The 26,868-nt window shown below is 38.7% G+C and overlaps 2 protein-coding genes across 3 annotated transcripts; both read left to right on the top strand.

The window, feature by feature from the left end:
* Positions 1–6,112: 6,112 nt before the first annotated feature.
* On the top strand, positions 6,113–9,891 carry apof (apolipoprotein F). The gene is made up of 2 exons (XM_008410140.3): positions 6,113–6,416; positions 7,464–9,891. The coding sequence occupies exon 2, from the start codon at positions 7,501–7,503 to the stop codon at positions 8,779–8,781; it is 1,281 nt and encodes a 426-aa protein (XP_008408362.1). The 5' UTR covers positions 6,113–6,416; positions 7,464–7,500; the 3' UTR covers positions 8,782–9,891.
* A 2,642-nt stretch (positions 9,892–12,533) lies between these two features.
* Positions 12,534–26,341, top strand: stat2 (signal transducer and activator of transcription 2). 2 transcript variants are annotated; one of them, XM_008410141.3, is made up of 24 exons: positions 12,535–12,811; positions 13,249–13,390; positions 13,488–13,632; positions 13,949–14,044; positions 14,369–14,461; positions 14,575–14,653; positions 14,785–14,864; positions 15,239–15,390; positions 15,480–15,638; positions 15,767–15,856; positions 16,408–16,467; positions 16,602–16,622; positions 16,709–16,802; positions 17,000–17,047; positions 17,124–17,207; positions 17,322–17,420; positions 17,504–17,639; positions 20,143–20,195; positions 20,442–20,527; positions 21,781–21,917; positions 22,017–22,205; positions 22,686–22,740; positions 22,945–23,036; positions 25,360–26,341. In XM_008410141.3, exons 2-24 carry the CDS (start codon positions 13,260–13,262, stop codon positions 25,575–25,577), a joined length of 2,397 nt encoding a protein of 798 aa, XP_008408363.1. In that variant the 5' UTR covers positions 12,535–12,811; positions 13,249–13,259; the 3' UTR covers positions 25,578–26,341. The 2 variants fall into 2 exon arrangements, with proteins under 2 accessions (XP_008408364.1, XP_008408363.1); XM_008410142.3 differs by lacking the exon at positions 22,945–23,036 and having other exon boundaries at positions 12,534–12,811; positions 25,360–25,504.
* Positions 26,342–26,868: the final 527 nt, after the last annotated feature.

The following is a 26,868-nucleotide window of genomic DNA, read 5'->3' on the forward strand; positions in this document are numbered from 1 at the left end:
GTGCTGTCCTTGAGTCCAGCTTTTTCCAGCCATTGGTAGGTTTTCCTGACATCAGCCACTTCAGTTATTTGTGGTTCATCCCATGTAGGGGCTTGTCCTCCCATGATGGTACCTCCAGCACCTCATCCTCTGGTCCCCATTGTCTGAGACATTCGCTGAGCACATCGTCTGTTGAGGCTTTGTCCTTGATGTATTTATGGATCTTGGATGTTTCGTCCTCTCACACTCACTAGTCCTCTGCCTCCTTCCTGACGGCTCGTGTGCAGAGTCTCAGGAACCCTCCATGCATGGTTAGTAGCTTCCGAGTCTTAACATCTGTGGTCTTTATCTCCTCCATTGGCCAGCTAATTATTCCTGCAGGGTATCTGATTACTAGTAAGGATCTTGTTCTTGCCATTGAGCTGGCTTCTCAGGACTTGCCTTATATATTCGTTGGAAGTATTTGACTGTGGCTCCTTTCCTTGTGACCTTATCGAGGTTGCCATTTGCTTGTGGTATTCCTAGGTACTTGTAACTGTCCTCAAGGTCTGCTATGACCTTCCCTCTCTTTGTAACCATCTGACCACACTTCTCTAGTCCGAATGACGTCCCAATGTCGGTGCTGTAGATCCTGGTGGTGTGTACATGTTGTACATCTCTAAGTATTCAATTGAGTCATAGGCTTTCTTGTAATCTTGTAATGGCATGTTGGGTTTTGCAGGTTTTGCAATACAGTGATTGTTACCAGGACTTGTTCAGAGAGGTTGCTGTGGTTAACCACTGTGCATTGCTAGCCAAGGCTTGGACATCTGGCTGTACTGATCTTTTCATTGCCGTTTGTGAATGTTGGGACACTGAGCTACTAGTTGTTTGGCAGTTAGTGTTGACTGGGGATGTCGAACTAACCATTCCTTCCACATTCTTTGCATGTAGCCTCTCTGCCTAGGGTTACTTGAGTAGTAGCATTCCAACAGATCCATGTTTTCACCTCTCGCCCATTTCCATCTTGTTCCAGTAGCCCATTTTTCATCAAGGTGCTCTGGTTCTCCAGCACCTGACGCAGACCTTGTTTGACCGGGCGACGTCTGAGCCGGCATGTCAAGCCGGCATGTCATGCTTATCAATGTCTCTCATGGTATGAGGTAGGCTATATAGCTCAAAGGGTCTTGCCTAAGGACCCACACTGGATGTCACTGTTGTATCTTTTTTTGCCCCAGCCTGGATTCAAACCTGGGTCTCCCAGGTGAAAGACTGGTGACTTGCCCATCGAGCTATATATGGTGCATATATATATGCACCATATATATATATATATATATATATATATATATATATATATATATATATATATATATATATATATATATATATATATATATATATATATATATATATATATATATATATATATATAATCCACCCCCTCCCAAAATTTCAAAGTCTAACTATGCCTGAATTTCAATAATCTCAACAGATAGTGTCAAGCTGAATTTAAATTTGTATTTGTCCACACAGACAAACCAAATACCCTTAAGAGAAAGTTTTAGGGTTATTCAAGATAAAGACTCAGTTATTTGAGTCAAAGTGAGGGTTTGAAGTTGTATCAACTTAAGCATGGTGGTGGCAGTGTCATGCTGACGTAGAATCACCTCCGAGTTCTTCAGCTTCTTCTCACAACTGAATGTTTCAGTATAGCAATGATCCCAAACACAAACATACTGGGTTTGGAGAAGTTAAAGCAGGCAGACATGATACTGGTGGATTTACTCTGACCTCTGTTCCATCTGAAATTCAAAGGCTTGACAAAACCCTTCCTATCTAAATGTCTTCTATCAATTTTGCTTACAATAATGGTTCAGTTTCATACCAGAATCACCCCAGAACCCTGTTAATGTCTGCAAAATATTTATTCAGTGTACAACTTGTAAAGGAACATTTAGCCAAATAACAGTGAGGTTGTATGTATATTCTGTTCCCAATGCTTATTATTTTGACCATTTGTGGATCAGGGAAAACCCACACTGCAGTAAGACATTATGTGGAGCAGCTATTTTAACTACAGTCAGGATTTTTTTCCTTTATTACAACTGTAAAGTATATTAAATGATTAAATAATAGTGGGTGTTGGTCACAGGAAATGGGGCTTGTAACTTGGTTGACCGCAGCTGACCGTACGCCCTGCAGGCGGATGTTTGCTCTTCAGTCTACGCTCTCATTGACTGGGGTGTAAGAGTCCAAATAACTCCCACACTCTGAAAGGACAAGTGGACACACTTTGACTGGCTTTCTGTGAACAAAAGTGGAAAACTTTGATTAATCCTCCCTGCCAGAATGACTCCGTTTTGAATCATTCTGAATGATTCAAAACATTCAGAATGATTGTTTTAAGCATGGATACTGCTTAAAACAACCATGAATTGCTGCAGCAATGTTTCACTTGTTATAATTTGGTTTGATTCCTGACGATGAACGTAATCTAGAGATCAATCCTTGGTGACTGGCATGAAAGTTTAAGCTTGAAAAAACACAAAATAAGTCTGGCAACGACAACTTTACGGTGATATGGAATTAAAATTACCATAAATTCACTCATTTATTTACTGTGGAAAACAGCACAACTTAGCATGTTTTAAACTTTAACTATAATCATAAGAAAAAAAACAGAGCAATATATTCACATTACATTAGTGGCGCTTTCTTCTGGTACAAACAGTAAACATATCTGAAACCCCGAGGAGAAACATTGATGCTTCATTTAATTAAGTAATATTAATCTTTACACTTTCAGTCACGGATACTGCTTAAAAATTCAAAGTTGTGTGCGGATGTAACCTTTATGTTGCACCCCAGAAGTATTTTATTTAAATTACTGTGTTTTTTTTTTAGTTATGGATGAAACACTCTTTTATTCATTCACAAAATATATTTTATTTGCCTATTTCTTTTTTGCTCATGAGTTTTACAGAATCTGAGCTGCTGGAAGCGTCACGGTTTGCTGTGCAGTGGAAATAGGGTTAGCCGGTGAGAGTAACGTTGTAGCTCTGGGAGAAGAAACGTTTTAACGGTTTTTGTTTCTGTGCGTCGGTGCCCATCCGCCTCTGAGAGAACAATCAGAAAAAGATACACACAGCATGGGCCAAATAAAGTTGCAGAAACTGTTTCAAGAGTGCAACATTTAGTAGCAGTGTTAAAATGCCGCTAATGAATTAAAGAGAAATGTTTCTCTTATTACATCTCAAGATAACTTGCTCAGTATCCCTCTAAGGTCGATGGTGAGAACGGATGAGGACACTGCAGCATAAATTGTATGTCTCAAAGAGGATTTTAATGTTTAGAGAAAGTAAAAAGAAACTACATTACATATGAAAACAGCTGCTTAATGTTACTCTCCTAACATTAAGCAGTCGTTCATTGTTAGCATCTGTGTTAACATACAAAATTATTCTCCCAATATTAGACTAAACATTTGTCTTCTGATCAAACCAACTTGATAGAGAAATTTACTGCAGTTTGTGACCAGTATTTGTTTTGCATTGAATCAACGTTTTGCTAGTTTCTCTCAACTGCAGTTACATTATTCTTGTTATTTTGCTATTTAAAACTGTAATTTATTCTGCACATTTTACTAGGGGACTAATTATGAGAAACATAAATGTTTAGAGTTTCTCTTAACGTTTCAAATGAAAGTCATGGCTTTCAGGGAAGCTCCTAAAATCTCCAACAGCCTCAAGACGATAAGTAGAAAACAAAACATTTTCAGGACATTCAAGAGTTTGAAGAAATTCATATGGGATCCTGGCTGCCATTTGTTTCTGTCCACAGTGTCCCAGCCCAGCCTTGAACTTAATAAAAGTTTTCCTTTGTATGAACATGATGTTCATCCATTTAAAGAACCAGTCAGGCATCGATGTTTGTGCTCAGGTGCTTTTGACATGCAACAGATTCACAGTGTCATTGCCTCTGGCTACTTGGTTAAGTTTCAAGCCCCGACTGGGTCACTGAAGGTACAACCCTCTGGAGAGGAGAGCCGGGTGAACACATTTCCTCTGGTTTCTGATTGGTCTACTGAGGCTGTTTCTCCTCTATTAACAGGTGTCAACTCACAGCTCCCTACAGAAATAATTGCGTAAGTAGCCCCTCTAATTAACTTATATTCTTTACATATTACACAAGGTGGTGATTGATTTTTCCACATTAAGCTGAAACCCATGAGGCTGCTTTCCTGTGCAAAGTCTTTCTGAGTTTAAATATTTTTTTCTTAGTTTCTGCTTTTAAATAATAATAAAAAAAGGGTTTGCTCTGTTGTGTGTTATTCCAAAGTGATCACTAAATGAAGTGCATGGAAATCATTATTTGGATAAATCTGCTCGCTAATTGAAATGAAATGCAACTATTTACTTAAGGACTGGAAGAAGGTCAAAAAAGGGTTAATACAATCATGTTCATTGTCACAATTTGATCTGTATTTACCTGTAATCTTTTGGCATTTTCTTCAGGGAGACAAGCAAAGTCTTTTCAGTAACCGCCATTTAAACCGAGCTAAAACCAAGAATTAGACTTATAAAAACATGAACAAAGCACACGATGAAGTCCTCTCTCTTTTAAATGTGTTTTCATGCCTTGGACCCATTTGTGACAGCATCTATTATCATAGTTCTAGCTGGCTCTGGTTTAGAAACAGATCGATCAAATGCTGTCACCGGCGGGACAAATCAGACAAGGATTTCTTTCTACAGAAAACAATCTCAAGTCTTTTTTGGAGACACATCGCCCCCTAGTGTTGATAATCGAAATAGCTGCTAAATCAGAAGAAAAAAAAATACAACAAAGCAGATAAACAGAGTAAACAGGCAAAGATACTAAATAGAGACATCGTCACAATGAGACCGACATTTTCCAAAATATATAGATCTGTACTCTAATCAAAGAAATGTTCTGATAGAAGGCTGACTTTGTAACTGTCTTTATGTGGCTCTGAATGTTCAGGTCAGAGTCCAACACTACATCCAGATTTCAGGCCTGATCTCTAATTTCAGGCTCGAATGTGACTATAAATGGTCGGATAGAGAAGCGTAGGTGCAGCTCTAGTCTGTTATGTTGAAAAACAAACTGTGTTCCAGTAAATCCAGGGTGATTTTTCACCCTCATTTGTAGTCATGAGAGATAAGCGAATGAGATCACACATGCAGATGCAGTGCAAGATGGACCAGAAATTAAAGACAAGTCACGTAATCATGTCATCTGAAGGGACCTCAGAGCAGAGCTGCTGCGCTGCCTCAAAAGAAAATCACTTGATGCGGTTCATCTGATCTGGACGGAGACTCCCTTTGAATGTTTTCAATTTACCACATTTTTTTAAAAATCCTGCTGCATTAATAACACTGGACCTGAAGTGCCTCTCCATGGCCAGATCGACCTGAAGCTTATGTTCCAGCTAAGCTCGATCTCCTCTGACCAAAGCACACTGTTCCAGTTAAAATCCCAGCAGAGCAAACACAACATGTTTGCTTTGGTGATGGAAGGACAGCGAACTCTATTTCAAACATACAGACTGGGGGTTTGGTGACCCTAAATTATGCTCTTTCATTGAACATGTAAGACTTTTTCCATCCTGCTTGCTTTGCCTGGTGGTAAAATAAATATTAATCCTCATCCAGGCCTCATTATTAAACCCCAAAGAAACAGAAATGTAAGGATTACTTTTCAAGACTGCCGAAAGTCAGCCTGAAAAAGTATAAATTACAAAAAACTGTTATGCTAGATTAAGTTTATATAAATTGTTTGAGGTTGTGGCACCAGTGATTTTATAAAAATGTAATGAAATTGATTAATAACTCAGTAGATTTCTCTAAAATTTCTTAAAGGCCTTTTTAGACATTTACACAAAGAATAGATGCTGCCACTTGCAGACCTCAAACGATTAAATCGAACGAAGGCAGAAAATAGATCCAAATAGATGCCACGATGTGAAGAAATCCTGTCTTTACTTTCAAAACAAGCTCACTTTCTCTACTCCTCTTGTTGGCAGTGAAAGAGAGAAATTCGCTCACGGCGTGAGGAGTGGGGCGGGAGAGGGGACATTTTCTTTCAACTATGTGGGTCAAAAACAAAACCGAGCGGCTGCGTGAGAGTGAGCAGAAGGACTGTGGGGGATGAGTGGATAACAGGACGGACAAACAACTGGTTTAGACCACATGAACTTTCCCCCACGTGAATCAATATTCAAGCCCTGCGCTCCCTGTTGAGCAATGAGGCCAAGTAGAAAAGGGGGCTAAAAGACGGATGGCGGAGAGGGAGGGCTCTGAGATGCCGTGTTGGAGAAGCAGGTTCTGATTGGAGGCAGAAAAAGAGGCTGCTGAGAGAACGAGAAGAAACAGCCTCCCACGTCCTGAAGCCATCTGACACGCTGCAGTCTGCAAGACGTGGTTATTGTTAAGGTAGGTGGGATAAAATTATCTCAGATTAAGCAAAAACTTAACTTCATAACTGTCAGGAACAGGATGAATAATGTAATTTGTGAGCGAGACGAAATAAGAACCACACATTTAATGTTTTCATTTATTGCCATTGTTGCACTGTTGCTGCTTTTGCATTTTAATTTTTTGTAATTTTTTTACTGATCTGATTTACTGTGCACCACTAAAAAAAACCCCATCTTTGTTCATGATGTTGTTACTGTCTGTAAAGAAGGAAGCCTTAAGATGAATAGTTGCTGTGGCCACAAATGCAAACAGGAGGCAGGCAGACGACAGACTTATAAGTGAAGATAATGACTAAAAAAACCTAGCAAAATAAATAAAAAATAAGATAAACTCAGTTTACAAAGTCACAAAGAGATCATAAAAGAGAAAACAGAAACTATAACACTGAACTACTGAATTAAATATTTCTTCACACCGGTGCTGAAATATGCAAAACAAAATAATTCAAAGGTCCAAACAATTAAAACATAATAAAAATCAAAATTTTGTCACAACAGTATTCACAAATGTGTTAACGGAGCGAGTCGGGCCTGATTGCACATCAAAATTAATAGACATGAAAACATAATTATCCTTTATTTTACTTTGGTAAACACAGCATGCAAAGTGTGTCTTTGCATCCTTCTTGCTGTGTGCAGGACTGCATGCCGTTCACAGAGGTCTGGCTGCAAGTGAACTAAAGTTATAATGTGAACATCAACACAAAAAAAAGTGGCTAATGTGAACTGATTTGGCCTAATTGACATGGAATGAGCAACTAGACCAGGGAGAAACGGTAGCAAAAATACTAACCATGACAAAACACAAAGGTGTATCCACCATTTGTACAGAACCAACAGGAGTCCATTGGGTCCTGCCAGGTGCAGCCACTGTGACTGCAAGTCTATAAGACAAACCTGATTAAGAATCATTTAAGATTATTTTTAACTTGTTTATTTAACAACAACCTCTGCAAACTTTATTCACTGACAGATATTTTGTATCGTCTTGCTTTTGTATTAGTGGCTTTGAGGAAGATCCCTGTGAAGAGAGAGATAGGATGTTCTCCAAGCTGAAGTGGCTGATTCTGATCCAGCTCCTGCTGACCGAACAGAGCCTGTGCAGAGTCCCGCCTCCTCCACCCAAAACGGACAATCTGCTTCAAGCAACTCCCACCAGCGAAGATGCTGAGCAGGAACAGGACAGTCGGGTTCTCCTTGCTTCCAGTCCACAGCCAGGCGAATCTGAACCTACGTCGACTCGTTCTCAAAACGTGGAGAAGATCCGATCTGCTCAACTCGTGACATCGACTGTTTCGGCGAAGCTCCAGGGTCAGATTCGAGATCACCTCCAGATTCGAGGAAGCATCAGCTGTGCAGAGCTGCTGCATGCCAGCGCGGTGGATGATCCGTTATCCTCTGTGTTCCCTCAGGAGCTGCTGGGACTCTCACTGGTGCCTGTCCTGGTGGCGTCAGGCTGCCCACAGGAGGCCCAGCTCCTGGTGCTGAAGCTGTACGACCTGCTGGGGAAGGCTGACACTGAGGAGCTGCTGATGGATTTGGTGGCTCTTATGGAGAGGAAGATGAGCAGATCTACATCAGCATCGACTTCCGAGGGAGAAGAAGCAAGTCAGCATATAGATGGAGTGATGTTCAACATTCAGCAGCTGGCTTTAGTGAGAGACGGTGGCCTTGGATCACAGGAGGGTCACTGTGATGGTTGGAGCCGAGTGAATGGGACCATGCTACTGGGAACGGCTGTGAGAGGAGCTGCGGGTCGACTGGAGGACGCTGTCAGAAGCTGTGAAAGACTCGGAGTCCTGTGTGCCGGTGTGACCAGTGGTGGACCTCTCATGCCTGGAATGTACCAAGCCGTGTTGAAGAAAGGCAGCCGCATCTTTCCATCCACACCCCTGGAGTCTGAGTGCTGGATCCGCCAGTGCAGCTCCCAGGACGAGCTTTTTCGATCCTCAGGTCAGCGGATGAAACGCAGCCCGCAGAGGAGCTGCATCAACAAGGACGAGGAGCGCGTGTACAACGTGGTGGAGTGGATCCCTGCTGTCAGCACCCTCTACAGCCTCGGCACGGCGGTCTACTACGCCTCCATCAATTGCTCGGCAACGGCCAAGGAGAGAGCCATCCTCAGCGCCGTGGACCTGGGCACAGACGCCCTGATGGTGGCCACAGGCGGGACTGTCGGGGTGGCGGGGTACGCTGTGGGGGCAGGAGTGAAGACCGGCGTGAAAGCCGGAGTCAAGTACCTGCTGAACTCCATGAAGGCAGAGGACGATGTGCTGGTGAACCAGTCCGGCTTGGAGAGGGGAACCTTTACTGTCGAGTGAACAAGAACACTTCAGGCAATTTGCAAAAATGCAGGAATACCTAATCGTCAAGTTTATCTGGTGGTGAAAAATCCCATGTGTAGAAATAAATATTTTAAACAAAAACATAGGTGGCTAGTCATACTGCCGATAGTCTGTATAACAATGTTCCATCTTTAAAGCTGCATTAGGTAACTTTTATAAAAGAAAAAAGTTTATAACATATTTTCTCAAACTTTCACTGTGTCCTGACATCTGAACTGCTTAGCCTTCTTTCTGTGGTCCTTCTGTCGTCTGCAGAAATACATCACTCAGAAACAACCAATCAAAGCCAAGAGGCAGACCTTAGTGCTTTCAATCACCTGTATGTATGTGCTGCTCACACCCTCCCCTCTGATCTCTGCTATGCTACGGCTCCTTCACCACAATGGAGCCCACAGGAACATGGATAAATAGATTTCCTGTAGGTTGTTTCTTCAGCATTAGCACATTGAGCAGCACATCCACAGGCATGATTGGCAGTGCTAGGACCTTCCTCCTGGCTCTGATCGGTTGTTTTTGACTGGGAGGAGACAGAGGAGCTTGATTTGTTTCATAAATGATCTGTTCTATATTAAATTGTCAAGACATTGTGAAAGTTTAAAGAGATATTTAAAAACCATAGTTTTTATGAAGGTTATTGTCATTAAAAAGTAAAGTGTAAATACTGTTGTAGCTAAGTTTATTTTAAAGTCATTATTACCAGGAATTTCTTACCATAGGATTGTTTTCCTTTGGAATAAATGTACTAAAATTAAAGGTTAGAATTTTCAAAACGTTTCACTAATAAAAGAAAAATCTGTCTTAATGTTTTTCAAACTCTTGATTTGACAACATCTGTGAATAAAATGTATTAGAAACTAGATGACTTCACATAAAGAAACAAATGTTTTTATTAAATAACTGACTCATTTAGTTATACCAAACTGTGAATATTCACTCTATCCTACGTAATGACAAACTTAGAGTTATTATATTATATATTCTTAGAGTTATCACCATTTTTTTACAAAGTGGATATCAGTTTAAATGATCTGTACATTTTGCAGCAGCACTGAAAGACTCAGGAAAATAAACCTGCTACTCCTCAAACTTTGATCTTGACTTTCTGTCCTGTTTCCCTAATTTCCTTAACATTGGAGGGAGAGTAAACTGATATGTTAATATGCCTATAATTTGTATGCTTTTATTTTTATTTTAATAAGTTGCATATTAAGTTCATATTCAGTGTTCTTTGTTTTAGTTTAGTTTTGTACTCATTTGTTTATTCTAGAAATCTTGCAAACAGAGCACCAGGTCTATGATAACAAAAAAAGATGCTGAAAAAAACTAACTAATCATCAATATTATCTACAAAGCGCTCAACCAGCCCCTTATTGATTCTTCCAAAACAGAAAGCAGATGCCAGCGCTCAGCATCTGCTCTAACTAGACAAAAGGAGTCACTACCTCTGCACCAGAGTGATCTATGAGCGGTGTGTCACCTCACAGTAACTCAGTAATCGTCAGCCTTGCTCTGGTGAGCAGGATTGTAACTCTTCAGAAAAAATGTTGACCGAGACTAAAACTTGAAGCTTAGGGAGAGCTCTGTCCTTATCTGCATGTGGTGCCTCCTGGCACTCTATCTGAACCCTCCCTAACGCCCAGCAGAGTGAAGTACAATCAGCTCAAACATAAATCTGACTCTGCAGCTGCAACAGACGGAGTAAATATTTTTAATTGTTAGAGAGAATTTACTCTCTAAAATTCAGTTTCTCAGAAGAAAACACATGGCATAGCATATTTTGCAGTTTGTCTGAGCCATACTTTATGAGAATAAATAAAAACCGCATAAAAATCTGTTGTGTTTGACTTTAGGTGCAGCAGCTTTGCAGAAGTTTTCATGCTTCCAGAACCTCTTTACATTTTGTCTCATTGCTTCAACAAAATTCTAACATCTTGTATAAAGTACAGAAAACTTGTTGAAAAAGGTTTCCTGGACAGATGAGACTAAAACTAAAATCTCTGGGCAACATTTAACACTCTGGGTAAGTTTAAAAACTAAACCTGTACATCACTCTGACTACACGGTTAAACATGGTGGCGGGAGCAAGGAAAAAGAAGATGACATCAAAGCATTTTGACATCAAAATTTGGGTGCTAACTTCACTTTGGTCAATTCTTTGTCTCCACAATTGTGCATGTCTTTGTGTTGTCTGCTCAAACACACCTGGATCAAATAAAATGCTCATTTCCATCCTATTGCAGAGAGGAATGAATGGAATTGCAAATCAATACAGAATCCCCAAGCTCTCATACATTTTTTGAGGACTTGATTTCTTTTGGTTAAACAACCATCGTCTCCACTTTAAGGTTCTGTCATAATGTCCATTTGTGGCTAATTTAAACCCAACTACAGAGACATTTCTACAATTTGCATGATTTAGGCCCAATCTTTATCAACTCTTTCCATGTAAATTATGTGGTTTGTGTATTTTGACCCTAGCTGTGTTACACCAGTGAAAATGACTCCTGGTGTTCCCTGCTGCTCTGATAACACAAAGACGATGTGTATAAAAAAATAACTTTTGCAGATCTGTTTAACAAGTCATTGATGCATATTTTAAGTTTTCTGTCAACATCCCAAGTGAGCAACAGACCTACGTAGGTTACACACCCGACACTGTGGCCTGTGAGTTGTTCTGTGATCTTTGCTCTATGTACATGTTTACCAATGTAATAAATCTGAGTTATAAACCCAAAGGTATCATTTTATGTAAATATGTGAACTTGACACTCACAATTGCAGCTAAAGCCATGCAAACAATTTATGCTGTAGCTGAAATGGAGACCATAGCATACCTATGTAAAGAAAACAGACTACCTGTATATGTACACTGTAATAGTGTTTTTGTGGATTAGAAAGTTTGCTTTCCTTACATAATTTTGAACAAGAAAAACATCTAGTGATATGATGTCAATTAAATGTATGGTTCTAAAATAATATCCACTATATGCTAAGAATTATCAAGGAGCAGAAATGCAACAGATGCACATTTACTTTTCTTTTTCTGTCCAATACAGATTAACGATTTTCTTTGAGATGTGATATGTGTTTTGGCACTACCGGGAGTAATTAATAATCAGATTTTGTTTTTTATTGAGAACAAAAGTAAGAAATAATTTTTAATAAAAAATAAAGAAATCAAAATTATGTGAACTATTTCATTGTTGCTTGATTGTGTTTTAACTTTAACTTTTTATACACCATTTTCACATAGTAATACCTTACTTTAACGTAATTATGGTGTAAATTACAAGCTATCGTAAATAACATAAAAAGGAACAAGTTGTTTAACATTCCGCTTAAAGTTAATTACAGCTCACAATGGATTTACAACATAAAAGTCACGCATTTACTCTGTCTGCGGTCACATATAAAGCTGGTGAAATGGAAGCAAATTAAATGTTTTTAGTTACCGTTGCATAAATAATCTTGAAATCAATCTAATGTGATTTCTGGTGCGTCACATGCTCCGGTTGGTTAGTCACTTTCTCGACGTCATTTCTGGGAAACGATAATAGCAACAACAGCGCCGTAAGTTTCTATTTTGCTGTCTCTTAGCCTCCCTATTGATTGACGTATAAAATTGACCAATTAAGTACAGTGCTCTCTGAACTATTCGACCAATCAGGTCCTAGCTCTGAGCCGGAACAGAAACTGTGTGACGGGTAACGGCATTTCGGCTCTGGAGTTTCATCCAGCGTCTGATACTCAAGAGCCAAAATGGCGCCTGAGGTTCTCTCTCGAGAACACATTGGGAGGGGAAAGTGCTGTCCAATTAGAGACAGAACAAGAGGAAAAGAAAGGGGAAATAACATTCACACACTTTCTCCGACTCGGCAGTTTTACTAACATACAGCAGCAGTTGTGGCTATTTGCGAAGCCTAAAGTGTTTGTTAGCTATGCATTTGTCCTAGCTTAGCTGCTAGTTACTTGGATAATTACGTAGACTGCGACAACTTAACTAAAGGTGAGTAAACATATTGCTACTGCGGTGCTTAACGCGGTTAAAGGTGTTGACATGCCCTCGAAAGTCCTGCAGCTCGGAAAATAAATTGGAATCAGTATTAGTGGTTTTGTAGCATGTAGTTGCGGTCATTATATGTTGCTGTAAAAAGAAGTTGGAGTCAGGTATTACGTATTTTGTGTAATATTTGTATCGTTGTGTGAACCTATATGCTTCGATGCCTAGACACTTTGCTGCTATCACTCTTGAATTTCCCTACTGTGGGACAAATAAGTGAAGTAAACTCGCCAGATTGTTCAATGCTTTGCACTTTGTTCCCTCGCATGTGACTTACAACTTGTCAGATCTATCTGAAAGCCATTGCTGACAGTAATAGATCAGTTGCTTGTTGCTTATTTTTTCAGCCTGTGTTTTTCTTTGCATGTTGTTGTAACTCCCAGTGAATCTCAGGATGGCCCAGTGGGACAGACTGAGGCAGCTCTCTGCTACTTACTTGCAGCAGCTTAATGAGCTGTATGACAGGGATGGTTTGCCTATGGATGTTCGCCACTACCTGTCGGCTTGGATAGAGAAGCAGGAGTGGTAAGGCACTAATACCTATAATGTTGTTTGGTTATTACTACACTGTATCTTGCACATAACTCACTCCCCGTCTGTATGGTGTGTTAATTCTTCTCAGGCAACGAGCAGCTAGGGACTACGATGTTGCAATGGTGCTGTACCAGGTTCTGCTGGAGAATCTGGATATCCAGCACAGCCGCTTTGTTCAGGAGGAGTCATTCTTACAGCAGCACAACATCAGACGCTATAAACAAAGCTTCCAGGTGTGTAAAAATAAACGCCACCCAGGTATTTGTTTTACTTCTGAATTGCTCTTTGTGTCTCTTTATAGATATTTGCATTATGTTCAAAGGGAACATTCTTTGAACATAATTCATAATTATGAACATAATGCATTATCACCTCAGTTGAGGTGACGTCAACTGAGTTCTCGTTGACGTCACCTCAGGTGTATTTGGTTGTAAAGATAAGCATTAGAAAAGTAATTAGCATTGCAGCTCTAATTACATTCATTAGGTTGTTTGCGTAACGGTTCCTCATTCTTTTTTTAAATCCTCACCTGACCGGTGTGTCTTACAGAGGCATCAAGATGAGCCCTGTGTTTTGGCAAGCACAATCCAGTGGTTTCTGGACAAAGAGAAGGAAATCCTGAACAGTGCCGAGCTGAGTGAACAGGTTTGGGCAACTCGTATTTTACTAATGTACTGTACATGCAACGAAAAGGGGACATGCCACACCCTGCTGCACAACACAATAATAGAAGTGGCATTCACTGTTTATGTTTCTTTTGATGTATGCATGACTGAGATCTGTCAGAGATTTGTCAGAAATTGAATGCACAATGCATTCAATATGCACAACATTGCAATCTGAATTCAAAGACTGTTTTGATTACTGCTATTTATTTTGTACTTTTTGTTTGTTGATATTTTTACATTAACACTTTATCACATTGCTGTAGGTTTTCCCAGCCTTTAATTCCCTGCTCCTTTGTTTCAGGTGCAGCTTTTGCAAGTTGAGCAGGAAGCCATGGAGACGACCTGTCAGCAGGAGCTTCAACGCAAAATGGCTGGACTGAGAAACGATGTGCAGGTGAAGACAGTGTTATTTTGTGTTGTGACTGATTTGCTCTGTATTGATAAAGTATATCGTGTTCACTGATCTTTTCTCATTTTCTGTCTCATGCTGAACATTTTGGCACATAGTGTTTAGAACATGCGATTATATGCCTGGAGGAGCAGCAAGATGAGTTTGATTTTAAATATCAAACCCACAAGATGGAAGGTCAGGACATTAAAGACTAATAATTCTATTTTCATTCTCTGACACTGAGTAATACTGTGGTCTGAATCACAGCTTCATGTTCTTTTGTCTTACATGGAAACTTTCAACCCACAATGGAAATTCTCATGCAGCTGTGACAGATGAGGCACAGAAGAATGAACGGATGAAAATGTTTCAGTCACTAATCAACAAACTGAATGACTATAGAAAGGTGGGAAGCTGTTACTATTTACTAATTGTGAACCAGCGATTAAAAGCAGCTTTAATAAAACACATTAAACATGTAAGAATTCCTAATGTTTTCAGTCTACAAACTTATACTCTGATGCACTGTTCTTGAATTCATTAAAGTCAGATAAAGGTTAGGCACTTATATTTTATCTTATCATGTTCAATGAAGAGCGATTGCTGATTTTAAGGAATCTACAGCACAAGTTATGGGTTTTAGTTCTGGTGGAATCAGCAGTTCAGAGCTCCAGAAAAACTTCAAGTTGATATCAAACATGAAAAGCCATATCAGTGTATCTCTGTTTTTCCCTGCATATTGTATAAATGTTTTATTTATCTTGTATATTTAATATTTAGAACACTCTAGCAGACTTGAACAAGCTTTTGGACCGGGCTGAAGACCTGATCAATCTGTTGGTGCGGAAAGAGCTGGTGGACTGGCAGAGGAGGCAGCAGAAATCCTGCATCGGCGCTCCAGACAATGTTTGCCTGGATCAGCTGGAGAAATGGCATGCTTTCTCTCCCCTTATAAATTAAGTTTTATGAATGAGCTATTTCCATTTACAGCTTTTAAGTCTTGATTCTCGTTGTCTTCCAGGTTCACCTGCGTGGCAGTGTGTCTGTTCCAGGTCCGGGAGTTTCTCAATAAGCTGGATGAGTTGGTGGGAAAAATGTCCTATGAAAATGACCCCATAAAGGCCCAAAAACCTGCACTGAATAACAGAACTGATGCACTTCTTAAAGACTTACTCAAGAGGTATGACATTACAAGGCAGTTTGTTTTGTTCTGCTGATGTTTGGGGTCGTTTTATTTGTGAAAATGCACTGATATATATATATATATATAATATATATATTTATTATTATTTTTTTGATACTTCCAAGTTCGTTTGTGGTCGAGACTCAGCCGTCCATGCCTCAGGGAAAGGGCCCCCTGGTTTTGCGTACAAATGTCCAGTTCTCTGTTAAGACAAGGTCAGTGTTGCACCATGTGAAGTGTTTTGAATATTTATGCGTATTAAAACGAGATTTGAGAGTTATTGGTTGTTTTTCAGAGTTGTAATTATAAAGTTGTGCAAAATGGTTTTCTTTGTGGTCTGGTTTGCTGAAACCAGTTTTGATACTTTCAGATTTTTTTCCCTAAAAACCATAAAAACTTAAGCAAGTTGCTGCAGGTTCTTTTATAGATGTTTTAGTTTTGAATCCAGAGAAAATGAACAAATTACAATATTATCTTTATTAATACTTTATACCAGATCAAAAGTTGTGATCAACAATCAGAACAGAAAATCATCCTAATCCGATCTCTGACCATTTGATTCGTGTATCTCTATAGACTTATGAAAAATGCAAATTTACAAATATTTTAATTTTATTGAAGCTTATAACTAATAATAACATTAATTCTGAGTGATTTTTTGTTTGCTGTTTTGTTTCTGTAAATATTACTTAGATCTATCACCTTTCTGTTCTGCACTATAAGCTTCAATCTAAGCTGTTCTTTGTTTTGACACTTCAAATCTTAGACTTCTGGTTAAGTTTGCTGAACTGAACCACTCCATGAAGGTGAAAGTATCCATGTCAAGGTAAGACATTTTTAATTGGTGCTCACAGAAGTAGTCCTCTGCCTTTAGTTTTTTTTTTTCTTTCATGTGATAACGAATGACATGTTATTTCCTCTGTCTGGTCGCTGCCCTCCTCTCTGCGTCCTTGAATGTAGGGAGGCTCCTCAGATCAAAGGGTGAGTTTTGTTTCTCTCCAGCCTCAATCTAACAAGAACATCTTGGTAGATTCTTTTGTTTCCACTAATGGCGGGTCTGTTTGTAGATATCGGCGCTTCAATGTGCTGGGAACTGCAACCAAAGATTTGAACATGGCTGAGAGTCTCAGTGGAGGCATGGTTGCAGACTTCAGACATCTGGTGAGTATTAATGGTTTGAAAAGAGTTGGTGAATGTTAACCAGTTAATATTTCTAAAGCATTTAAGTTTAACACAGTGAGACATCCATGTTTAAATTATGCCACATGTTTAACAGTAAATCTTGTCAAATTGTCAGAGTAGTCACTGGCAAACTTTCATAGCCAGAACAACTTTAACCTCAAGTGTTTGTTTTTTAGTCTCTGAAGGAGCAGAAGTCTGGAGGAGGTGGAAAAGGAATCAGTGAGGTGAGTTAAATTAAATCGATAAACCCTCAGTTGTTTTTTTGTCATGGGTTTGATCTGACGGTGTGTTCTTGGACAGATTTCTCTGAGTGTTACAGAGGAGCTGCACATCATCTACTTCAACACTGTCTTTGACCTGAAGGGCTTTTCAGTGGAGCTGCAGGTGAGGTTTTTGCTGCTTCTTTTGATTTATATCTCGTAGTAACAAACAGCAGAGATGTTAATCATCAACACAGCCACGACCTGCACTAAACCTGTCCTTCCCTCACCCCTGCAGGCCTCCTCCCTTCCTGTGGTCATCATATCAAACTCCAGCCAGCAGCAAAGTGCCTGGGCGTCTATCCTCTGGTTCAACATGCTTAGCTTGGATCCAAAGGTGAAAAGTCGCACTCTTTGCCTCACACCACTTTGCATATTGTTAACAGTGTCAACAATGTTAATATTTACATCTTTGCCCAGGATGTTATGTTCTTCGGCACCGTTCCTGCAGCTCCTTGGCCGCAGTTTGGAGAGATGTTGAGCTGGCAGTTTCTCTCTGCCACAAAACGTGGTCTGGATGATGATCAGCGCAAAATGATTGCACACAAGCTGTTTGGTAAATGCTTAAAAAGTTAATTAAGAAGTTTGTTCTGAGAGAAATGTGTCGTTTGTAATGTATTGGGTTGCATACAGTATGTATAATTAGGCCTGTCAGAAAAATGACTTTTTCTGGAAGATAAATTGTCCCAGAAGTTACTGCAATACACAATCATTTTGTTTTGAGTTGATTTTCAAGGAATATAAGGATAATTACATAATATTGCAAGTACTTAAATTTCTAACAAACATTTAACAATGGAATCGGAAGACATTTTAAATATCCAAAATAATTAAACAAAACAACAAATAAAAATAGACACTGAAATCTCTGTTAACCAAATCGTCCTGCAAAAAAAGGGGCCAGTTGAAATCAATCCGTCTTTGGTAGAAGGAGAGACACGAGAAAAACAATCATGCAAATGGAAATTATTAGACTTGTTTTCAATTATCATTAGGTTAATTGAAACAAAATATATACATGATTTAAAAAGACATAGACATGTTTTCCCACGGTCAGACATAATATAACCTAAGATTAATTTAGACCAGTGTTTCTCAACCTTTTTCGGGCCAGCGCCCCCCTAGACATTATCCAGGTCCCTCACCGCCCCCCACCAAAAATTTGTAGGCTACTTTGCACTGACAATTATTTTATTATTAATGTTACTATCATTATTGTAGATGTTTTGAATCTGCGCACCGATTATGTTTTCCCGTACACTTCAGCTTACGCCTTACGCTCCTTCACCTCGCGCACATAACGGGGTAAATGTAGCGAGTTTTGCCCTAAACGTATCGGCGTCTGGAGGAGGGGGGTAATTATTGCTCGAAAGGTCTTGCCATACCAGTTTATTCCTCTGTATTTACTTTAGTTTCTTAGTTTATTCTTGCATTTTGTTCTTCATTCATTTCCATTTAGTTTCATTTGATTAGAATTATCTTTTCTCGGTTTATTGCTATGTCCACTTTAGTTTCTTTCCTGTTGCTAGATTTATTTTATCGTTTATTGACCATCAGTAATTTTCACTCATCACCTGCTGCGCCTCCTAATCATCATGTGTTTCACATCATGTGTTGATTTTTCGCTGTTCAGCGTCGGATTCTATGTTTTTATGCCATAATTCACATCTAGTTCGTCGCTCCGTTTTGCCCGCTTCTCATGTTTCAGAATTTTGCGCAATGTGCGTGTCGTTTTTTTTTTTACTCCCTAAGGTGCAGGGCGTTCGGGAAACATATCAATGGGGAAAAGGCAGACTGACATAAACCTTTTAAAACAACGGAAACAATTTCGGTATTCTGATTATTGAAATTTAAAAGCGCTGTGGTACCGTTGTTCCATCAAACCCGTTTCATGTCGGACCACTTACAGCACCGGTGTTAACGCTATAAAATGAACGCTCTCTATCGTGGTATCACCCATGGAGGGATTTCTTTATTTAAATGGGTTCATTTTTCAGAGGGATACAAAGTGAGGGTATCGTAATTTTAGTAATTACATGTTTATAAGAGCAATTTTCTGTTGTCCTTCCATGGAAGCATGCAGCTTTCAAACGGACAATAAAACACTTTTTAATATAAGTTGCTGCTTTGACATGATCACAGAACTGCCAAAACATATGTAAAAAAATACCAGGCAAAGTGAATCACAGCAACGTCATCAGCCAGTGTAACGCTGAACTGATGCGGAGCGGAGCTGCGCCATGAAGCTACAAACACTGAATAGAAGAGCTGCCATCGATGCCGTTGCAGCCAAGCATGATTTAATGTTACACATACAGTTTTACCAAGTTGCTCAAAGTCTAAACTGGTATTGTTGTGCATTTAAGGTGTAAAGTTTACCTTCGACCAAACGCCCCCCAAAGGCATCCCAGCGCCCCCCTTTTGTAAAAATGTCAGCCAGCGCCCCCTGCCGTCCTCTGAACGCCCCCTGGGGGGCGGTACCACCCACGTTGAGAACCGCTAATTTAGACTAAACTTTCCCAGTTTTAGATTAGTTACCAAAATTACTTCTGAATGCCAGAAAAAGAAGAGATAGATAGTTTCTTAACTGTCTTCAAATTCAGAGGTTTTATACATTTCCTTGCTAAGTGGTATAGTTGCCTTTTAAACTGCATGACCCGCGTGAAATGTATTAAGTTTCTCTTCCTAAAACTCTCACAATATTTTGTCCAATTCCTACAATCCTCCCCAGTTGGTGTAACTGAGTCAAGTTTGTAGGTTTCCAGTTCTCTGTTTTCTCTCTGAGATTAAAAAAAGGGCGTTTTGATAGTAAAAACATTGACTTCTCTGTTCTTTGTAGCTGTATCAGTGATTTTCCTAAGGTCTACATGGAAGAATTAGGACAGGAAAAAGAAAAAGTCTGAAGAAGACTGTAAAAACCTGCTGAGACTTCCACAGGAATTCATAATGATAAGGGTTGTGCAGCACGGTTCAGTGTTTTTGGCTTCAGGCATGTTTCCTAAGAGCTAGTGGGCCTGAATGGACATGAATAATGCAGCTTTCTCTCTGTGCTCTGCCAGGGAAGCAGCAGAACTACGACATCTGCCAAGTGACGTGGTCAAAGTTTTCAAAGGTGAGAATGGAAAGTAAATAATTTGTTGCAAAATAACGTTTTACAATGTTCAGCGTTTAATGCAACATTTGCGTCTATGCACCTAAACTCTGATTTGTCTTTCATTTTTTCCTGTATAATTATAGTTAGTGTGCACATTTGGATTTTGTGAAAATGCTAAGAACTTTTTACATTTACACAACTTGTATTATTATTCTGTTATATCGATAATTTTATTTAATTTTTTTTTTCATCTGTTCATTTCAGGAAAATGGTCCTGACACTTTCTGGGTGTGGTTTGATGGCATCCTGGTGATGGTGAAAACCTACCTGGAGAACATCTGGAGGGAAGGGTGAGTGCTCTGGATTTGATACCCCGCAGCAACATGGGCCTCACATGAGGCCCAACCATTTAGCGTTGTTACAGTACGGCGATTTCATCATGCATTTATGAATCATTAAGGTGTGTTTATCGTGAAGCGTTTAGCAATATTTCCACACCCTTAAATGCTAACATCTTGTAGTATTCCACTTGCAAATGAGTGGGATTTTACAGGACAAATTAACACATTGAGTTACAGTGGAAGCAAAATGATATGTGGTTCGCAAATTATTTTACACTAAAAATCTAAAAAATGTGGAATGCATTGGTATAAAACCTCAGGTTGTATTTTACCATAAGCTTTGAATCGACACTATGTGTGGTGGGGAAAGAGAGCCTGTTAGAGGCTGCATATTAGTTGAGCTAAGAGTGGAGATTCAAACCTTAAAAATACAGCAGAGATACAATGGCATCATTTAAATTAAAGATTTTATGTACTGGAATGGCTAGCGGTTTGGTCCGCGTTTCTCGTTTCATTTTTACCCAGGAAGCACATTGGCTAAACCGTGAGTCAAACAGTCACGGGGACTGACTAGTATATATTCCATTGAGAGCCAGTAACTTTAACATTACATATACCTTTCTGAACAGGCGAGGACGCACTTTCTCCGTCTATAATTAGACATTAAAGCGACTTGAAACCATTCCTCCCTGGCACCTCCCGACCCGGGCCCCCATGGGCACCTGGCCGGGCCGGGGGGCAGCCGCCCCCCCAACCCCCCCCCATAGCTCCGCGCCTGCAGTGTAGATATGTTTAGAAGTTCTGTAAAGTATGTGGCTGTTTGGTATTTATTTTCAAACATGCAATACAAAATGTTATACAAAACAACCAGAATTTTACAGATACGGGATTTTCTTAAAATCAGTTTGCATGTTTTTGATAAATGACCTGTAAGACGAGCGTGATCTAGTTTGGTTTTATGTAATAATAATAATAATAATACATTTTATTTGTAGGCGCCTTTCTTCACAGTGAAGGTCACCTTACATAATTCAACATAAAAACAAACACAAAAGAGTAAGAGTAACTTTCTTTCTTTCTTTCTTTCTTTCTCTTTCTTTCTTTCTTTCTTTCTTTCTTTCTTTCTTTCTTTCTTTCTTTCTTTCTTTCTTTCTTTCTTTCTTTCTTTCTTTCTTTCTTTCTTTCTTTCTTTCTTTCTTTCTTTCTTTCTTTCTTTCTTTCTTTCTTTCTTTCTTTCTTTCTTTCTTTCTTTCTTTATGCAGCCTCATTATGGGTTTTGTGAGCAGAGGAAAAGAAAAACTGCTTCTCAAGAAGAAGAAAAGAGGCACTTTCTTGTTGCGCTTCAGTGAAAGTGTGGTGGGAGGAATCACCTTCTCCTGGGTGGAAATGGACTCAACTGGTTTGACATTTTTTATTTCACAATACATTCAACACCAATTAAAGCTGTTTTATTACTCTTTCTATTTTATCACTCTTGTATCTTCGTCATTAATTTTAGGTGAGCCTGATATAAAAACAGTCCAGCCCTTCACAAAAACTGACCTCTGCCAGATCCCATTCCACGAAATTATCAGGAATTTCCAGATCTTGGAAGCCGAAAACATCCCGGAAAGTCCTCTACTTTTCCTGTATCCCGACACTCCAAAAGATGAAGCTTTTGGAAAGTGGTACAATGGCAAGACTGGAGGTATGGGTTTCACATGCCACTGCAAAATTTAATTTACACCCAAATGTTCTTTACACTGCAAAAACACAAAATCCTACCAAGTACTGTTGGACTAGGACACTTGAAATAAAACAAAACTAACTTTCAAGTAACTTTTCATCAAGAGATCTGAGCTTGTTTTAAGTCACTAATTCCTTAATATTGATGAAAATTCACTTCTTCCATTGGCAGACAATTTTGCTTATAACATGGGAAAAATGTCTTGTTTCAAGTAAAATTATCTGCCAATTGAGCTAGTGCTTTTTTGTCAATATTAAGGAATTATTGATTTAAAAGAAGCTTTTTTATGTTGCTGAAAAGTTTCTTGCAAGTTACCTTTGTCTAATTTCAAGTGTGCTTAACTTAGACTAAAATTACTTGGTAAGGTTTTGCAGTGTAGATATTTTTACATGTTTTTGTGGCCAAATGCATAAAATCGCATGTTTTCTCTGAAATTTTCAGCTGACAATCCTTACATGAAGTACATCAAAACCAAGCTGATGTTTGTTTCTAAAGAGTAAGTGTTTTTCTTTTCTTGAATGAGGCTGGCTTGCATTGGGTTGTTTGTCAAAAAAAAAAAAAAAAAGCAAAAGAAATAAAACCCTAACCCTTTTATTCCCTTTTATAACAGAAAAAAACCACAAAAGAAATAGTTTACCCACTTAATTTTTTAATAATATGAGCTACTGGTTGTAATGGCTGTTTGTCATTGGTCATGTAGGAACTCACTGGAAGCTAGGTCACCCATGTCCTGTGACATGACACAGGGCGATTGTCTGGAGCCAATGAATGGCCTGTATGGAGAGGCAGCTGGTGAGTCCTGGCTCTCCTTGCTGTCAAATCCAGCTGAAAACCTTCAAACCAATCAACCCCATCATCAGAGAGCTCTGTCACTGCTTTAGTCTGCTTTAGCACTGTCAAACTAAAGCTAAACTGCTTTAGTTTGACTTTGTGGTGTTTGAGAGCGGTGGGGAGCATGCACTAAGTGATGGCTAAGATACCGCTGAGCATGTCTCTCGTTGTGGGATGTTTCTTCTGCATGCTCATGCCTGTTGTCCTCTGCTCTCACAAAACCTCTCAGGTGTCTGGGTTATAAGATGGTTACTAACATGTTCATTCAGTCTGGCTGCATGTAGGTTTTGCTTTTTGCATATCACTTCATGAAAGTAAAATCTGCATTTTATCCAAATGAGTGGAGATTAATTGGGAAAACTAAAGATATTTTAGTCTTTTTTTTTTTTTAGCATAATGAAGCAATGAACCAAGTATTGATTTAGAAAAATGATTATGTGATAACTAAAACAAATAGTATACTTCTATTTTTTTTTTTTTTGCAGGGTTATGTTAAACACTCATACTTATTCCCATTTAGTGTTAAATTGTTTGAAAGGACCACTGTGTGACACCTTCCTAAAATAAAGGCCTAAGTCAATTTTTTTCCAAAAGTGTTTTTTCTTTTTTTTTTTTTGTTGGTGTCATCTTTTATTATTATTATTATTAAATAAAAAAAAAGACTTAGTCCATTATTTTTGGAAGGGGGCAATAATACACCTTGCCTGAGGGGAATGCGAGTCCATATGCCTTTCAAGAAAATAGACATTTCTGAAAAAATTAAGTTATTTTTTCAGAAATTCAATTCAAAAGTTAGCTGCTTTTGAATCGTAAAAGTAATTTTACAATTCAGTAATTTAGCTGTAAAAGAACTATAATACAATTCAAAACTAAATTGAATTACAAACATACAGATTCATTACAAACAGAGATATAAAACGTGTTTATTTCTGGTGATTTTGATAATTATGTCTTACAGCCTATGAAAACAAATACATGGTTCATTAGACTAAAAAAAAAAACATACAGAACCTTATTATGGGCTACCCTGATGGGGAAGCCATCAGTAATTTATGTAAGAAAAAAGTCTGGTCAAAAAAAGGAATAACTACAGCTTTTAGCGGATTATGAAGCCTGTTCAAGAATTTGCAGGCGATTCACAAGTGGAAGACTCCAGCTGGTGGAGGCTTTACTGAAGCGTCTTATCTAAGCTGAGGAGAAAAAGGAAAACTGGTCCTAAGTCCTACTTTCAAGGTTTAAATTTCATTTGGAAATCGATGTCTGAGAGTCTGGAGGAACAGTGGAGAGTGGCACAGAATCCACATTGCTTTATTTCCAGCGTTAAGTTTCCAGACAGTGATGCTTTGGGGAGCTGGTGTTGGTCCACTGGGTTTTCTGAAGTCCACAGTCAGAGCAGCCGTCCAGCAAGACATTTTAGCGAACGTCATGCTTCCTTCTGCTGAGAAGCTTTACGGAGTTTCTGATTTCATTTTCCAGCAGGACTTGGCACCAGCCCCTACTGCCAAATTCCTGCTCTAATAACCAGAATAGTACGATGAATGATTGACTGGTTTGACCTAATCTGCATTCCAAATCTGTGAAGTATTGCCAAGAAGATATGAGGCGGCAGATAAGATAACACAAGCCAGCCGAAGGCCGGCGTCAGAGCAGCCAGGGCTTCCTTAACAGACCCAGCAGTGGCAAAGCTCGTCACCTCCATGCCATGCCGCATTAATGCAGTAATTCGTGCAAAAGCTATTGAGTCTACACAGTGGAGTAAACAGACAAACTTTTCAGAAAGCTTTTATTTATTTTACAGAATCCTTTTTTAATGCTTTGATTTCAGAGGAACTGAATTTTTGGTTTTCATTAGCTGGAAGTCATAATCATTAAAGTTAACAGTAACAAATACTTGGAAAAAGGCCTCGGGGTGTAATAAAATAATGAATGGCTTGGTTTCACCTTTTCAACTGAAGTACTTCTTATTTACCGCGTCTTTACTTCCTCAAATCTTTTGTTTTGAGTTTTATTAACATACTTGTTTATGCCTTGCTGCTGCTGTATTACAGCATGAATACAGCAGCTGTATGAACTACAGGTGATAAATTATACTTGGTTCAACTTCTTCTCTCCTGTGCTTTCATGCAGAATCAGTCCTTCTTTTTTTATTTTGTGCACATGACCAAATACCATTTTTATAACTCTCACTTCCCCTTTGAAATCAGAGTCATAACGACCCAAATGCAGCCGCAGCAACCAAAAGCGAAGCAATAACTTTCGCTTTCCTGGTTTTCTTCCCGCCTAGAACAAGAGGATGAGCCTCGTCTTCTGCAGTCACAGCTGGAAACCTTTCAGGATCCCATGCTGAGCAGCTCTCTGCCCTTGGACGACGATGGTCTGTTGTACATGAGCTTCACCGATTCTGACTTCATACAGCAGCCCGACCAATTCCTGACTGATTTCAACAACCTTTTAGCACCCAGCCTCCTGCCTGCACAAACCTGTGGAGGCATTTTCCAGTAGATCTGTGTATGCAGCTGAATATAAAACACAACAGCTCATTGACTTTCCTATCATGTGGGTAAATCGTTGTCAATCTTCTTCGCCCGTTAATATTTGTGCAAACAAAACGTCAAAGACTGAAGGAGCTGGTTTTAAACCTGGAATTGTATCAACTCACTTTTTTTAAAGATCAGGAGCAGACAAATTATTTAATGGTGGGAAGTATTGTATGAAGCACTTTGAAGATCCCTTCATCTTGAAAATGTGGCTCTTAAATTATTTTATTGTTGGGTTCAAACTTGTATTTTTTTTTTTTCATGTTTTTAGCTGGAAGTACACAAACCCTGTGAAGAATTGTCCTAGAACAAGGCACTCCTTTGATTATTTTATATACAGTCTATATGAATTCACTCAATTTAATCAACATAATCTCAGTGAAACTGTGGTAAAAATTCACCCTTTCCTTTTGTTTTACCTCTAACATATTGTTTTCCCAAAGCTTGGTTCTTCCTTTCTGCATTTATAACATTCATTTACCTGTATAAACTCTTTTTGCATATATTTTCTACTCTTGCACTTTCAAATAGTTTGTCATTTTTGGTAAAAAGTCTGTTCTACTATAGTACTCTATTTAATCTCAGTCTTTATATTTCTCGGTGAAATGTGAATTGTTTCTAATCAGCTGTCTTTTTTCAGATTTAAATCCAGTTGTTCTTTACGCTGTTGTACTTCTGGAGAGTTTAATTCACTTGGTTTATGTAATAAAGCTTGTTGAAAGGAAACAATTTGATTTGTCTCATGTCTTGATTTACAGACTGAACAAGTTATTTATGATCACAGCTCATACATATTTACTTGGCATAACATAAAAATAAAAAATATCCACCTCGTTAAAGGAATATTCTGCTTAAATGTTTCATTATAGATGTGGACAAAGTTGTTACCGTGACTATTAAAGACATGCAGATGATCTTAAACTCACCGTTAATTTTTCTAACGTAATCTCAAATTGAATAATTTCCAAAAACCTGCATTCAGATTCCCTAATGAGTTTTTCTAAAATTTATATTATGCATTACAATAAGTTTCTCAATCCGTTTGCAAGATAAACATGACAGAAAGTGATGGATTACTAATTAAAACTTGAAACTGATTATCTCAAAAACAGACAATACATTCAGTTACATTAGGTTGTTTTTTTTTAGATTTATAGGAACATTTGTCTCAAGGAATTTTGAAAAAACAAAAATTTAATGTGACTTTTATCCCCTTCTGAATAAATGTATATTGAATAGTATAATACTCCTTAATT

The sequence above is a fragment of the Poecilia reticulata genome, chromosome 5, assembly GCF_904066995.2.
Source record: "Poecilia reticulata chromosome 5, P_reticulata-male-v2, whole genome shotgun sequence".
In the NCBI taxonomy this organism is placed as follows: domain Eukaryota; kingdom Metazoa; phylum Chordata; class Actinopteri; order Cyprinodontiformes; family Poeciliidae; genus Poecilia; species Poecilia reticulata.